Consider the following 17,424-nt stretch of genomic DNA (forward strand, 5'->3'; position numbering starts at 1 on the left):
TGTTGGGAGGGAGGTTAATGTATTTACTGCACAGCTACTGTATAAGCTGGTTACTGTTACATTATGGTTTTAAAAATGATGATCAGCTTAAATACTACATAACTTTTGGATATCTAGTAGCATAGAGATCAAGCAATTGTTGGAAGTACCCAGAGAATGTGAGAATAGTAGTCTTGTTTATGCCTTCATATACTGACTGCCAAATCTGCATGTACCTGGTGATGCCAACATAGGCAATTTCTCTCTTGTTCCTGTTGTTAATCAGTGAGAGCCCCAAGTTCTGGAGAGACACACTGATTTCTTGCTGGAATTGCTCCAGCTCCTCAGCCTGTCGTGCTTTAGCTACCACTGCAACATCCTCCGTGAAGAGCAGAACACGTTGTCGCCCATCAAGAAAGCTCACCCAGTGCACATGGCAATCGTCATCCATTGAAAATGAACCGTATTCATCCTGTAGGAAAGCATTATAGCACAATACCTTACACAACTAATAGCAGCACACTAAAACAAGAACTAAGACTAGAAAAACTAGACAAACCTCACACTAGCCATCAAAGTTTGTACAATTAAAAAGGGTGACTTTTATAAGTAAGATGTAAGAATTACAATTGTGATAAACAATAAACATAATATGGGATCTTCAAAAAGTATCAAAAGACTCATCTGTTTACCTTGTTTCTAACTAATTCATTCTTATGGAGAATGTGATGTGAGTTGCATAGGTTTATGGTTACACTGCAAAAAATAAAACCTAACAAAGTGTTATTAATCTTATATTAAAATCATTTTGACTTAATTTAATAAGAGTTTGACTTATTTTAAGGAGTCTTATCAAGACAAATGTGCTTAATGCACTGGCAGCCACATTTGTTTGTTTTTATGATGAAATGTCTTAAAATAAGTCAAATTCTTTTTCAATCAAGCATATCAGTTCATCACTCCCGCCCACCTAAACTTTTGACCAATATAATCTTTGTTGTTTGTTAGGCTAGGCTACTTCAAGTTTGGTGTGTAGGCACCGACGCGAGTGGCAGCCTCTGTCTGTTACGTGTCTTTTTAATCTTTTATAACTTTTTAAAAAATTTCTCTCAGGACGAATAAAGTATCTATCGACAAGTCAGACCCACATTAAAATGTAGGGTCTTGGGACTCATCATTCGCAGTGCTCAGTCCGAGGGGCGGGATAATCGGTTGTCTTTCAAATTCCCTCTGCACGCAATAGGATAGCGCTACAACTCATGAGTCCCATGCGTTTTCCCACCAGCGGAGCTAGTTGGCTAGTTCAAACCTTTGCCAACTTAAAGCTGCAGTTGGCAGGTCTGACAGATTGAGGGGACTTTTGAATATTTACAACTCTCATGCCCCTCCCCCACTACCACCGAGCACCCTCTCATCGAGTTTGTGCTTGTCAGTGCGCACCAGACTGCACCAGACTGTGATTGACAGTCAGATCTCACACAGCCCTGCTCTGATTGGACCAGAAAAACCGGGAGCTGTGGATTTTTGCAAAACAAATAACAGGCTCTAGGTGGAGGTAGAAGTGCGGGTTTTTTTCTAAAACCGGATGATTTATGTTGTTCTGTCGGACCATAGTGTCGGTTTCAGTGAATATGATCAAAAAATATTGCGAACTGCAGCTTTAAAAAAAAAGCTTAACTCGTGTCACGCTGTTCGCCAACAACAACATCCACCTTCTTTGTTTTCAAGTAGCAGGGAATTCCCACCGAACCGTTTCAACTCTGCCATCAATCATTATTGTTAAGCCCGCATAACGACTCTATACACAATGTGATTGGGCCTATCAAAGTTTAATTCTTCCAACAGAGAGTTGCTAGACTAGCCCGGGCAGCAAATTAAATTTAGAAATCTAGATTTCTAGGCTATAAAGTATCACGTCAATCTGTCAAATTATTTACCTCGGCTGAATGAATAAATGAAAGCCAGCTAGCATCAGTGTTTTAGGTAACCTTCTTGTGGAGAAGAAGGATGGATCAGGTGTTCTTCCTACAGGAATCAGTTTCACGGTAAGCTATTTTGTTGCTCTGATTGATTAGGTCTATCCAATTGAGTGCAGAGGCATATCCCCCCTATATTGGTTGAAACACACCTCATAATCACATCCCAATGGAGCAGTATCAAGGCCCTATTTTTGTGACACAAAACCTGGCAGAAAGTCTATAATCATCACGCCGCAAAGCTTATTCCGATCATAGACTCAAGTTTTTTGCCATGCCCATCTCTTTTTTGAGCAATGCGCCAAGGGGTGTGGCAAAAATCGCTATCATACACTACCTAAAACGCATTGCGCCACTGACCAAGAGAAACCTGGTCAGAAATATATGGCGAGTTGTTTATATGTTATTTTAAGAGCGCATTATCAGTAGAATAAAATCTTGGTTTAATGACACCACCAGAATGCTCAGAAGAGCTTGTAGAAGGGCTGAGAGAAAATGGAAGAAAGATAAGCTGTTATGACACCTTTAAACATCTTTAAACACTCCCTAACTGTGTTTCAGAAGGCAGTTAAATCTGCTAAAGAGAAATATTTTGCTGATCTTATAGCTAAACATAGTCACCAGCCTAAGGTTCTTTTCAGCACTTTAAAATCCTTAATCAGTCCCAAGGAAACTGCAAATACTGCTCCTTCTTTGAACTGTGGTAATTTCCTTGATTTCTTTGTTAACAAAATGTTTAATATACGTGACCAAGTATAGTAGTTTGATGCACATGTATATCTAGAAACTCCTCCAGTGCTCACGGCCTCCTTGCTTAGCTTTGTACCCATTTCCTTGTCACACCTCAGAGAATGAGATGTTAGACATCTTCCAGTCTGGATTCCGACCTAAACACAGCACGGAATCTGCATTAATTAAAGTTACTAACGACTTGTTACTATCAGTGGATGCAAAGAACTGTGCATTACTTATGCTGCTAGATCTTAGCGCCGCCTTTGACACTGTAGATCACTGCATTCTTTTAGAACGCCTTGAGCACTGGGTTGGAATTTCAGGTACCGCACTGAAATGGTTTGCCTCCTTCTTAGAGGGAAGAACCTTTTCAGTTTCTTTCAATGATACTTCATCTTCATCTGCCCCCTTATCTTATGGTGTTCCACAGGGATCAGTGCTTAGTTGTATTTTATTCTCACTGTACATGTTGCCACTCAGTCAAATTATGAAAAAGCACGGTATATCCTATCATTGCTATGCGGATGATACACAACTGTATCTCCCATTTAAAAGAGATTAAACAATGGATGTCGACCATTTTTTTTAAAACTGAATGAATCCAAAACAGAAATTCTATTTTTTGGTTCACATGAAGCTGCAAATAATGCAATTAGTGAACTAGGGTCTTTTGCCAGATATGTAAAACCTTATGCAAGAAATTTTGGATTTCTACTTGACCCTGATTTTAAATTTGAGAAACAGCTTAATGCTGTTGTCAAGTCATCTTTTTACCACCTTAGAATCTTAAGTAAAGCCAAAACTATGTTTTCTTTCAAAGACTTTGAGATATTGATTCATGCCTTTATTTCATCCCGCTTAGACTACTGTAACTCCCTTTATTTTGGTGTCACTCAGTCCACTCCCGTCTTCAGATGGTGCAAAATGCAGCTGCAAGGCTGCTCACCAAGTCTAAAAAGACACAACATATTTCTCCAGTTTTGAAATATCTGCAATGGTTACCAATGAAATTTAGAGTAGATTACAAAATTCTTCTTTTTGTCTTTAAAGCTTTAAATGGACAAGCTCCTCAATACCTAAGTGAGTTTGTACACTTTCACTGCCCTCCCAGAACTCTTAGGTCCTCAGATAAACTACTGCTCTCAGTTCTTCAGAGTCGCATAAAAAATAAAGGTGACCGTGCTTTTTCAGTAGCTGGGCCAAAGTTGTGGAACAACCTGCCTTTTCACATCAGATCTACACCAACTATTGGTGCTTTTAAAGCCAAGTTAAAAGAACATGCTATTAATGGCTTTTAAATGAATTGTGGAATGTAATTATATAGGCTTTATATATGTACATATTATTTTAGTTTTATTTTCCTGTTGTGCTGTTGTCTTTATTCATTTTGTCTTCTATTATCTATTTTTTTTTTTTGAGCACACCACGGGTTGTTTTAAATTGTGCTATATAAATAAATTTGACTATGACTAATAGTGATATGGGCAGGTGCACAACGTACCCTGCTCATCTCATTAGAATAAAGATATTATGAAATACATCCCACAATGAGTAGTTATTCACCATCATTTGCACATTGGTAATGATAGATAAAAGTGATTAGAAGAGGGGTGAGAGGCAAATATGAAGCACAGCTGAAGACGCAGTGTCATAGACGGAGTGTCAGTAAGCTGCAACTCCTCAGACTCAAATTCTGACTAGAATTGAGTATGACGACGTCAGGCTAGTAGAAAAACAATGTGTGTCAACTGTCGTCAGGTGCTAGCTAATGAATCACGTTTCCATGCACACCATATTCCGATTAAGGTCCATTCTGGTTAGGTCATTATTCAGAATAAGATCATCAGAAAACGGAATCTACCCATTTAAATATTAATCGGCATACTGAATAAAGCAGCGATGTGCAGTAGACGTAGTATCTGTGTCACAAAAAAGGTGAATTTAGGCTGATTAAAGCCATGATTATTTTGCATTTTAGCCTAATAATAAATAGGCTGCTTTGAGGGGTTTTCACCGATTCGTCATCTGTCAGCAGTGTGCTCAAAACCTGCTTCTTTGAGCATTATAGCCTAGGCTACTTTCATCTTTCGATATTTGACACCTGACATTTAAACTTTCAGGTTTTAATATACAAATTGACCTCATCATCACTCCAGAAGTGCAAACTTTTGCCATGTTTTTTTTAGAGATGCACCGATATGGAATTTTAGGGCCGATAACGATAACCAATATTTATTGATTTGTTGTGGCCGGTACCGATAACCGATAATATTACTCTTGATTTGGGGAAAGCATTTAATAAGCATAATTTTATTGCAGTTATTTTACCTACCACCAAATGATGGACAGATCTCATAATAGTCCTCAATAGTATAGCAGTCAACAAAATAGCAGTAGCCTAGCCCTATGTGTGGCTCCTTTAAGTGAACCTGACGTCAGTGAATTGCGAGTGAGTGGCTAGAGACAGTGCATGAATCATTTTCATTTAGGAGTAAACGCTCATAAACGGCTCAGCTGGGAATAAGCTATAGCGACCAATCAGAGTTTGTGAGGGAAACTTATGTTTAGTTTCAACTGCAGGTAACTGAATAAAGCTGCAACTCCTCAGACTGTATCTTATGTCCATCTACTCTGTTGCGCACAACCTGCTGCAGCAGAAATGAAAGGGGTTAGCCCTGCAGGTTTTAATAACTTATTATGATGACCTGTCTGGAACTGAAGCAGGAATGGTTAGTATGCAATAATGCAAATAAAAACAGAATGTGATGATATAGTTTTGTAAGTCTTGTAAACCAATATTTATCAGCAAAAAGGACATAGACAATATATCACATGTTGAAAATTTGGACTATTTCATGGAAAATATATGTCAATATGGGACGGGAGCATGTTTACCACTGTGCTGCTTCATCTCTTCAATTAACAAAATTCTGTAAATGTTTAGGAACTGAGGAGTTTTGAGAGTGAAATGTTGTCCCATTACTCCCCGATATAGGATTTCAGTTGTTCAACAGTATGGGGTATTCTAAGTCATGTTTTTTTTCCATTATGCACCTAATTTGACAAATCTAGAATGCAGACTGCAGAGATTTTAGCACCTGGACTCATCAGGTATGGAGAAATACCTTGTGCAGAATTCATTTTGGCATTGTTTTCCTGAAATATTGCTGTAGGCACTAATGCTCCTCCACACCATAATAGATGTTGGGTTTTGAACTGAGCACTAAAACAAGTTGGAAAGGTTGGATACTTGGATAGGCCCTCTCCTAGATGAGTCCATGATATCCAAAAAGAATGGCAAATTTTGATTGGTCTAACCACAGGATCTTTTTCCATGTTACTTCAGTCCATTTTAAACAAGCTTAGGCCCAGATAAGATGGTGGTATTTTTTTGTATCATGTCTCAATACAATGTTGGCTGTTTTGACTGTTACAATTTTGGCTGTAGTTTTTGAATTGAGTATCAAACTGTGCACATAGCAGGGCTTGAAAACGAAATTATTTTTCAAACGTTCCGTTCCGAACGGTTCAGGTAGGCCTATGTTTAACGTTTTCGTTCTTGCATGCGTTCCGCCACCAACATATCGGTCCTGAACCGTTCGAACAAAAAAATATCGTTCGCTCTTAAAGTTCCGCAGTGTTTGGCGGGCCTATCAAGTCTAATTTTGTGGACTTTACCTTAGAATAGACGTACTCATTATTTCCCCCTTGATTTAGAATATACCGTAGCTATGCCCAAAAATAATAAATAACAGGCGGCATCCAAAAACATTCAGATGGGCTATCCATCCCATAGCCTACAGACTTACTGTAGGCCTAACCTATGCCTATAAATAATTTCTTATCAAAAATATTTCTGGATCGTGCTAAACTCCTTACCTGGTTGTAGCCTCACGTTTTATCCATATGGAGATCTTCAAAGGCTTGCGCTTATAATTCCAACCCTGTTTATAAACGAACCTGTCTGTTGCTGACAAGGCTTATCTCAAATTTCCGCTTAACTCTTCTACATAGAATAGGCTATAATTATGCCAAACATTTCAAATCCCGACTTTAAAAGCGACAAGGCGTGGACAGGCAAAATCAAATCAGTTTCAGTAGCCTACGCTACGAGCTGGCCTAAGATCCCAAGTGGCAGACGGATAGGTTACATTACAACAGCAAGACAAAAAATATACACATTTGGACCAAAGGTCCATTTATTTTTTTTTTTTTTCAAACTGCAGAAATCAAATTATTAGGCTGTCCGTCTACAATCAAACAAGTAGAACACTTAGGATATGCTTTTTGTGAAATTTTATCAAATATATAGAGAACGTAAAAAAAACGTTATTAACCGGTTTTGTGGATTTCAGAATAACGTTTCTGTTCCGGAACAGTTGTTGACCATTTTGTTTTCGTTTCCGTTTCCGCTCCTCTTAAAATTCCGTAAAATTCCGTTCGTTTTTGGTTTTCGTTTTCGTTCCTTGAACCGGTTCGGAGCCCTGGCACATAGACTATGGTTATCAGAAGTTTTCCTGAGCCCCAACAATGACACATCTGGAAACAGGTCTGGTGTTGACGCAGTGCCATCTGAGGTCCAAAAGACCACGGCCATCCAATTTGTTTTTCAGCGCTTTCCCTTGTTTGCAAAGATTTCTCTGGATTCTCTGAATGTTCTAATGATATTATGTCCTGTAGATGATCCAAATACTTCACAATTTCATCTTAAGAAACATTCAAATTACATTGTTTCATCATTTGTGCACACAGGTTTAAACAGAGTGATGAATACCCCTACATCTTTACTTCTAAGGGACCCTGCCTCTCTGGGATGCTCTTTTTCATACCCAATCGTGTTGCCAGTTACCTTAATTAGTTGATAAAGAAAACAAAAGGAGGAATATTTTACAAAAAAAGTTGGGACGGGGCTATCAAAATGCTGGAAAAGTGTAATGATAAAGAAAACAAAAGGAGGAATATATTACATTACACTTTTCCAGCATTTTGTTAGCTCCAATCCCAACTTTCTTTGAAACATGTTGCTGGTATCAAATTCGAAATTAACATTATATTTTCCATGAAATAGTCAAATTTGTCATTTTCAACATTTGATATGTTGTCTGTGTCCTTTTTGCAACTAAATATGAGTTTAAGAGAGTTGCAGATTATTACATTCTGTTTTTATTCACATTTTACACAACGTCCCAACTTTTTCTGTTTTGGGGTTGTACTCGTCCCACCGACGAGTTTGTTTGTTAGTTTCCCCGACTAGCGCGGTAAAGTGCAAACACAGCAGCACAAGACGGCTCTAGGTAGGCTGAGCTCCGCTCTGCTAACGGCGGATCATTCATGATAGGATTTTGGGATGCACAGATTCAACGCAGATCTACAGATTCACAAAATACGACCGGCGCTCAGTCCTGCACATTCTCTCCACAAAAATAAATTACGCTTGTCAATTTGTATCAATCTCCTACTCCAGGGGTCTTCAACCTTTTTCAGCCCAAGCTTGGCTGAGAAAGACACTGATCACGGACCTCCCCCCGTCCCACTCTGCCCCACCCCAAATTTAGGCCTGATATTCATATGTTATATTTGGAACTAAGTGTCTGTCGGTCACTCACACACACACACACAACCCTATCAATTGCAATTTATTTTGTTTATTATTACCATATTTTCTACCTTCAGGTGATTATACACAAGGCAACTTTTTGGTCAATGTTGCCGAGTGACACTTTGCCACTGAGATTGGGCAACATCATTTCTATCTGAATGATTTGGATACTTATGGGCAACATTTGGATGTCATCCAATCAGAGTACTAGCAATTAATCACATGACCATCTGTGAGCTTCTGAAATTTTTAACAAAGATGGCAGCCTCACAACAGTGAAGAGAGGAAAAAGAGAGGCTTCTTATATATTTTTACTCCGCTAAGTGTTTATGGTAAAACCCAAACTGGGCATTTTACCTCCTCAAATGCTTAAAAAAAAAACACTGACTTAAACTAACATCTATTTGTATATGCTGAGGTTGTTAAGAAGACATTGTTTCACCCCCAGTAAACTGTTAGCTGTCTGTTGCCCTGTGTCTCACCCGGTTGCCCGTTGCCGACAACATTGCCCAAATTGCCTCTTGTATCATCAGCTTTACAGTTAGCCATCACATTTTAATTAGGGAAGGACAAAGAATTGAGCAAGCTTGAGTATGGATGAAATATCTCATAGCCTAACCAGTAAGAGGCCTGACCCTGATGAGTGACACAGAGCTTGTGGGCAGATGGAGGTACCGTGATCACATGATTGCATGAAGACTCATGGGTAGCCTATGTGTTATTTTATAAACCAATAGAAAGCATATTTTCTACGTTCTGTTTGTGTTAATGTAGCTTATTGGACGTATAACATTTTTGGAGGTGGACAAAAATGCTTCAGAAGAAATAATTTGGCGGACCGCCTGCAATCCGCGGACCCCAGTTCACTGGTCATTATTCAGAAATATCAGACATCCAAACATTGGGAAAATCCATTCAAGTCATTGGAACTTTCTGCATTCATCACTAGGAATGTCACGATTTCGATTTTATATTGAAATTGATCGAAATTACATCTCAATCTCGAACTTCGAACTCAAAAGTAGAATTGACATGCAGCCACACCCCCAATGTCACGTCCAGCATGTATGCCAAGACGCACACACACGCGCGTGCTGAACTGCGGAGTCAACACTCCTCTAATTTTAGGCTGCAACTAGTTATATATACACATCAACCTACCGAAATCCAAGCCCCTCTTGCTACTCTGAAATCACCGGTGTGGAAGTATTTTGTGGTTCATTCACGTCAATTAACACTAACTTAGCCTACTCAACTTAGCAAGTGAAAAGATGATCTAGTTACATCTAGATCTAAGGCTTAAAATGCACATTGATAAGTACATATTCCATGAACACTAACCTTGGGTTTCTTCCGAGTGTGCTGAAACAATCAACTTACCATTCTGTGTTGTTTCATTTCACTAGTCTCTGTTTAATGTTTGTTCTGTTTACATTACAACCTCGTGGTTGGAACGGTTTCAAAATAAAAAGCGGTTTCAAAATAAAAGCCCCCCGAAACAGAAAAGGAAAAGGCCAAAAAAAAGTAAATAGTGAGAATGGCCAATAGTAATATAAAAAAAAGACCGAAAAACAAATTGTGACTTTAAAATCGAAAATTAAATCGAATCGAGGATTTGGAGAATCATGACACCCCTATTCAGCACAGCCCATGTGGATTATAGCATCCCTCAATGGAAATGGAAGAGAGCTAAGGTAGTCAGTCAGTATATATTCTGTTTTGCATTGTGGCCACATTTTTTCTTCTTAAACAATTGTGCAGACTGAATAATAATACTGAAAACAAGGACTTTGCACTTATTTGCAAATGATCCCAAATTATGTTTACGAGAGTATCTATTGAATGCTTCTATGGAATCTGCAATGACCCTTCACAGAGGTCACACACATAGGTATACATACCTTCACCAAGTCTAGTTCTCCTTGGTGTTCTCTGAAACTCCATCTGAGTTTACGAATCCCTGAAGGGTCATCCCATGCAAAATGTTGTACTTCGCCTGACTTGAGCTCATGATGTACTTTGCATCCACTAAAATAATAGACACAAAAACATTAATTTATAGCTTTCATACAGGAAAAAGTGTGTTTGAGTGCACAGATCAGTGTGCCTTTTTGGGTATATTGTTATATTTCAGATGCATGTAATTTATCTAGCATGAGAAAATAATGTCAAGACAGTCAAGGCAGAAAAAGGAAATTAAGGGACAAGTTAATATTTTGGTTAGGAGGAGCAACAATGCTCTGCTCAAAAAACTTCCAGGCAGTGCTGCCACCGTCGACTTAAAGGCAACTAATCCTAACCTTAACCCATGCCTAACTATAGCGCCTTCCAGGCAGCGCTGCCTTAAAGACAACGTTGGGGGCTTTAAACACCAAGAAACACTTGAAACTGCTGCTGTAAAACGGGTGAATCCCAATTAAGCTCATAAGTGACAAAACATTCTGGAGCTGCACCATATTAGGCTCTGGTCTGCACATTTCTGCTTACTTCCACCTACGTAATATCAATCGTCTCCGCCCCTCCCTAACCCCCCACACTGCTGCCATTCTTGTCCACAGTTTCGTCACTTCCCGTCTTGATTACTGCAACTCTCTCCTTTTCGGCCTCCCCCACAAATCCCTCCATAAACTTCAACTAGTCCAGAATTCAGCTGCCCGCATCATAACTCGAACCCCCTCCATTCACCACATCACTCCTGTCCTCCATCAGCTCCACTGCTCTCGGTTCAGTTCCGATCCATTTAAAGTCCTCCTGTTTACTTTCAAGGCCATTCACAACCTCGCCCCTCCATATTTGTCTGATCTCCTCCATGTTCCCACTCCTCCCGCTCTCTAAGATCCTCTCTTCCTCCCATACACCTGTCTGTCCCCACCGCCCGTCTTACCACCATGGGGAGCAGAGCATTCACACCTGTCTGTCCCCACCGCCCGTCTCACCACCATGTGGAGCAGAGCATTCAGTCGCTCTGCTCCCCGTCTCTGGAATTCACTACCACCCCAACTTAGAAACATTGATTCATTCCCCCATTTCAAATCACAACTCAAAACACATCTTTTTAAAACTGCTTATTCCATATGATGTTATTTTTGTTTGTTTGTTTTGTTTCCGTTTTTGTCTTTTCTTGCTTGTTTATTAAATATTTTATATTTGTATGTACGGTGTCCTTGAGTGCCAAGAAAGGCGCCTTTAAATAAAATGTATTATTATTATTATTTGTAACACCCCAAAATGTACATACACACCAGCCCACCTTCTGGGCCATCGCAGATCTCACACATCTCTTCACGCAGCTCAACTATTTGAAGTCCATCTTAATAACCGTTGCTACCTGCTAGGTTTGACTGCAGCATTAACCCCTAGAACCTTAGACTGTTTTAAGGGCATTTTCACTACCTTTAGTTAGAAGCATTTATCCTGGTCATTGTAAGTGCCATACGCACATACTATATATTATTTTAGGCTACCCAAATCTGCCACAATTTGATGCATTAATACTTGCATTGATTTAATTTTGATTTTTAAATAATAAAAATACAAAAAGCGTATTATAAAAATTCTTATATTTTGACATGCATCCCACCACTGCAAGATGGCAGCTCATGTGTGTGTAGGGCGGACTGTCCTGAATCTGGCAATATCATTGCCAGGGTGGAGGGATTCTCTGGGGCTGAACAAATGTGAAACATATGGGGTGTGTGCCTTACAGAAATAAATGCCATTTTTTATTTAGCCCTACTCCATGTTTGGCCATTCTCACTACCTTTAGTTATAAGCATTTATCCTGGTCATTGTAAGTGCCATTTACACATGCTATATTTCAGCACAGTCTAGGCTACCCAGATCTGCCACCATTTCATATATTAGTGGTCCGTGTATCATTCGTTCATTTGATATTCAATAAAGAATCAAAAATGAAAAAAAAAAAAAAAGACTTGTTATTTCATTATTTGTTTTGCAGAGACCAAATTTCCCTCACGGGATCAAAAGAGTATATATACTTATACTTATATACTTAGTGATTATATATGAGCATGCATTTAGCTAGCTTCGTGCTATCTTTCAACCCATACACATAGTGAGTTGGATACCCACTATGCTAATTTATTAATACTTAAATTATGCAATAATAATGTGTTAATGAAGTAATATTTCCATTATTTAACAGTTGTTAAGGAACTGTCTATGGTTTATAAGATCAGTAGAATGGGTGTGTTACTGATTAAGAAACAATTTACACCTACATGTAGGCATGTATTTATAAAAAATATGATTGAACACATGCACTAATGATTAGTTAAGGTGTGGATAAATGTTTTATAAACCACTACCTAATACTATAATTCTTGATAAACTAAGGAGTTGCACGTGGATAGTTCAGGATATTTTTGAGCTCATCTAAACTGAGGACTTTCTATGCCTTTTGACACATTTACAAATAACAGGGTTCCTACACATTTTCCATTTCAAAATTCCATACTTTTTCCATCCTCAAATTTTCAAACTTCTCGGTACATTTTTCTGACCATATTCTATGTCAATGGAGCGTTCTACTAGCATTGTGAAGAGCTGTATAATAATGTTTATTATTAACTTGGTAGCCCTTGGATACTTTTCGTTGGGGAAAGTGCTGTGTTGGAAGGTGCACTCACATTTTTAGTTCTCTGTAGATACAAGCATAGCCTACATATGTTGGAGACTAGTGCACTGCTGGCAGAGGCCTCAATCACCATAAACAATATTATATGTTAGCAATAACAGTTTATCAGATAATGCAGTATCCATGTCTTGGTATCTTTTACAAAATCGAAAAAGTCTACCAGTGTTTTAGCCGAAAATAGCAGAGCTACGCAAACATACCAGTGCACAATGGTGTAGGGCACGTGCATAGAACAGGGGTTCTCGATTTGGTTTTTGTGGGAGATTTTTTTTTTTCTGAGGACCCCCATTCAATTGTATCTTGATGATGTGGACTGACAGTTAACTCATTGAGTGCCAACAACGCAAATATTACGTTTTTCCTTCCCATGCGTTGAGTGCCAAAAACGTAATACGTTTTTAGCTTTGTAACACTTTATTTTAATGTGTCGCTGTTACAGTGTACCTACCTAATTAGGTACAGTGGTACAACCTGTGTAACAACATGTACTATCAGGTACTATCATTGTACTTGCATTATGTATTTGTGGGTACCTACATATAGTTGTTACATTGTAATACTGAGTGCTTTTACAAAACTTTGCCAATTTGTCTAAATTTTAATCAGAGGCAAAGAGCTGACCTGAGACCTGCTGGATGGGGTAAATCTGGTCATGATAGATATACAAACCATTCTTAGCTCCAACCTGTGCTGCTACAACCTTGTTACTCTTTGATACAGTGGAATAAACCTATTAAGTGTACCAGTTAATTACTTACATGTACATATGACATGTATGTTGTGTTGTGTCTTCGATGTCTTGGAACAGGTCTACTAATTCACTACATAGTCTAATATCAACTGTGTTGGTTATTGCTCTTTGATACAGTGGCACAAAGCCATTAAAATGAAGTGTACCAGTTAAGTACTTACAATTACATATTACATGTATGTTGTGTCATTGGTGTCTTGGAACATGTCTGCCATTACCCTACATACTGTAGTACATGTATCAACTGTGTTGGTACACATTTATTACTATTTTGATACAGTGGAATAAACCCATTAAAATAAAGTGTACCAGTTAAGTACTTACATTACCAGTTAAGTACATACATATTATATACATCCTGTCAATGATGTCATGCATCCAGGGTGCATGCTACACCACACAGTACATGTGAATTAGTAGACCTGCTCCAAGACATCGAAGACATAACATACATGTCATATGTACATGTAAGTAATTAACTGGTACACTTAATAGGTTTATTCCACTGTATCAAAGAGTAACAAGGTTGTAGCAGCACAGCTGTTACATGTACACTGAAGACAATGAGGCCTTGACTGGAGCTAAGAATGGTTTGTATATCAAATCTATCATGACCAGATTTACCCCATCCAGCAGGTCTCAGGTCAGCTCTTTGCCTCTGGCAAATTGGCAAAGTTTTGTAAAAGCACTCAGTATTACAATGTAACAACTATATGTAGGTACCCACAAATACATAATGCAAGTAAAATGATAGTACCTGATAGTACATGTTGTTACACAGGTTGTACCACTGTACCTAATTAGGTAGGTACAATGTAACAGCGACACATTAAAATAAAGCTTTGATGATAATCACCGTTTTTTTTTTTTTAATTACGAAACTAGACACTCTAACACACCTTATATGTAATTTTGGGAACTCTGTGATGAATGGAAATAAAATATATGACGATCGAAAAACTCATGAAAACGCAAGATCTGGACATTATATCTGGACGTTTGATCTTAACTCGGCTTTTGATGGTTGCCGCTTTGTTTCGAATCAGTCACTGATTAGCCTATCAGTGACATGCACGCCAGGTCAAAATCAGGTCATTTATTTTCGTGGGTTTATCACTAGGTGGCAGGTCTCGTTAGATCTCTTCCCAGAAACTTTGCAGGCAACACTTCTCAGGTGCTGAAGGGAAAAATGAAAAAGTCGAAGAAAAAGATATTGCAGCAGGTGCGTTTTCGCCAGACAACGCTGGATGAGTCCACCTTTCTACTAAGACAAGATGACTCTGACCACAACAGGTCAAAAACGTTACAAGGAGTGACTGAACACTGTGCTGAGGAGCGAGTTCCACCTCCACCACGAGCCGGGCCTAGCGGAGTGGGTGGTAGGCCGAGTCGCGGTTGCAAGAGGGCACGCCCTTGCCAGAGTGCGTCAATATGTCGGGTGATAGTGACTCATAAAAAGACTTAATATCTCCATTTCTAGAAAAAAAACAGGGATTTTGATGAAAACTAGCCACTGTTTAGCTTAGGATTTCTCAGGAACAGAGGCGTGTAGAAATACACGGTTTGAACCCACTGAGAGCTTAAAGTCTCACCTTTCAAATGAGCCATTGTATGTGTTCATAGCTATAACAGACAAAAATCTGTACAAAAATCATCAACAATGGTCTAGATTGCTGGCACTCTTGGCAGCTTGGCATTCAATGAGTTAAGCTACACAACAGTAGGAATGGTTCATTATGACCTGAGTGAAGTGATTAATACTGTAGATGCAATAGTCTGGAAACACAAATATTTCTCTACTAAAATCAAATTCCATACTTTTCCAGATTTTCCATACTGCATAGGAACCCTGAAATAAGTTGTAAAGGTTAAATTTACATTCATTAATTTAGCAGAACATTTGATCCAAAGCGACTTAGACATATTGATTAAATTAAAGGCCAATAGCACCACAGTGGAAGCTGGGAATTGAACATCCAACTTCCCAGGGTAATGCATGCTAGCCCAGCTCCTTATCCACTACACCAGTGATTCTTAACTGGTCTGGCCTTGGGACCCTCAATTTCCCATGGTCATTAAGTCGCGACCCATATTTTAGCGCTCAAGCCAACTGAGACTGTGAGCTATGTGGTAAGATGTGCAAAGTGCCTACACTTGTTTGGAACATGTTGACCAAAGAACTTAGAAACTCTGATGTTGACGTTAGGCACATTTCCGAAGTCCTCAACTCCTGTGTTGCCTTTCAAAGTACTTGACCGGTTTGTGTTTGACAGTAGAGTGCTTGCTTCTGTGTGGTGTTTTAGTTTTAATGATTTCATGCTCTCATGCTCCAGCAATTCACTGCACACCATACACTGGGGTTTCTGTCCCTTTTTGTCCTCAACATAAATGAATCAAATATTCAAGGTTGTTTTGCCTTATTTAGCCTACAAAATGATGTCTAACATGCAGGGTTTGAAAACGAAATTATTTTTCAAACGTTCCGTTCCGAACGGTTCAGGTAGGCCTATGTTTAACGTTTTCTTTCTTGCATGCGTTCCGCCACCAACATATCGGTCCTGAACCGGTTCGGAATGCAAAATATCGTTCGTTCTTAAAGTTCTGGCAGTGTTTGGCGGGCCTATCAAGTCTATTTTTGTGGACTTTACCTTAGAATAGACATACTCATTATTTCCCCTTGATTTAGCCTATACCGTAGCTATGCCCAAAAAATAATAAATCACAGGCGGCATCCAAAAAACATTCAGATGGGCTATCCATCCCATAGCCTACAGACTTACTGTAGGCCTAACCTATGCCTATAAATAATTTCTTATCAAAAAAATATTTCTGGATCGTGCTAAACTCCTTAACTGGTTGTAGCCTAAGTTTTATCCATATGGAGATCTTCAAAGGCTTGGCGCTTATAATTCCAACCCTGTTTATAAAAGCGAACCTGTCTGTTGCTGACAAGGCCTATCTCAAATTTCCTGTTTAACTCTTCTACATAGAATAGGCTATAATTGCGCAAAACATTTCAAATCCCGACTTTAAAGCGACAAGGCGTGGACAGGCAAAATAGGCTATTACGCATAGGCTACAAACAATTTCCAAATCAGTTTCAGTAGCCTACGCTACGAGCTGGCCTAAGATCCGAAGTGGCAGACGGATAGGTTACATTACAACAGCCAGACAAAATATATACATTTGGACCAAAGGTCCATTTATTCGTTTTTTTTTTTTTCAAACTGCAGAAATCAAATTATTAGGCTCACCAGTTAACTCATTGAATGCCAAGCAGTTTTCGGAAGCTTTGTCCTAGAGTGCCAGCAATCTAGACCATTGTTGATGATTTTTGTACAGCCACAGCATATTCGGTGTTATAGCTATGAACACATACAATGGCTCGTTTAAAAGGTGAGACTTTAGGCTCTCAGTGGGTGCAAACCGTGTATTTCTACACGCCTCTGTTCCTGAGAAATCCCAAGCTAAACAGTGGCTAGTTTTCATCAAAATCGCTGTTTTTTTCTAGAAATGGAGATATAACGTCTTTCATGAAATATAAAGTGTTGCCTGTAAACTTTCCGGGAAGTGATCAGCGAGACCTGGCGAGACTGCCACCTAATGATAGACCCACAGAAATGGCCTGGTTTTGAGATGACGTGCATGCGTCACGACCCAAAGCGGCAACCGAGTTATGATAAAATGTTCAGATAAAATGTCCAGATTGTGCGTTTTCATGTGTTTTCGA

The 17,424-nt window shown here is 39.0% G+C and overlaps 1 protein-coding gene across 1 annotated transcript in view; it reads right to left on the reverse strand.

Annotated features, from left to right (window-relative positions):
* vps13c (vacuolar protein sorting 13 homolog C) overlaps positions 1-17,424 on the reverse strand; it is a 382,259-nt gene that overhangs the window by 88,149 nt on the left and 276,686 nt on the right. Inside the window, 2 exon segments of the mRNA XM_048262721.1 lie at positions 216-451; positions 10,188-10,314. Of these exon segments, the coding sequence (XP_048118678.1) occupies positions 216-451; positions 10,188-10,314 (363 nt within the window).

This window comes from Alosa alosa, chromosome 14 (genome assembly GCF_017589495.1).
Source record: "Alosa alosa isolate M-15738 ecotype Scorff River chromosome 14, AALO_Geno_1.1, whole genome shotgun sequence".
Lineage (NCBI taxonomy): Eukaryota > Metazoa > Chordata > Actinopteri > Clupeiformes > Clupeidae > Alosa > Alosa alosa.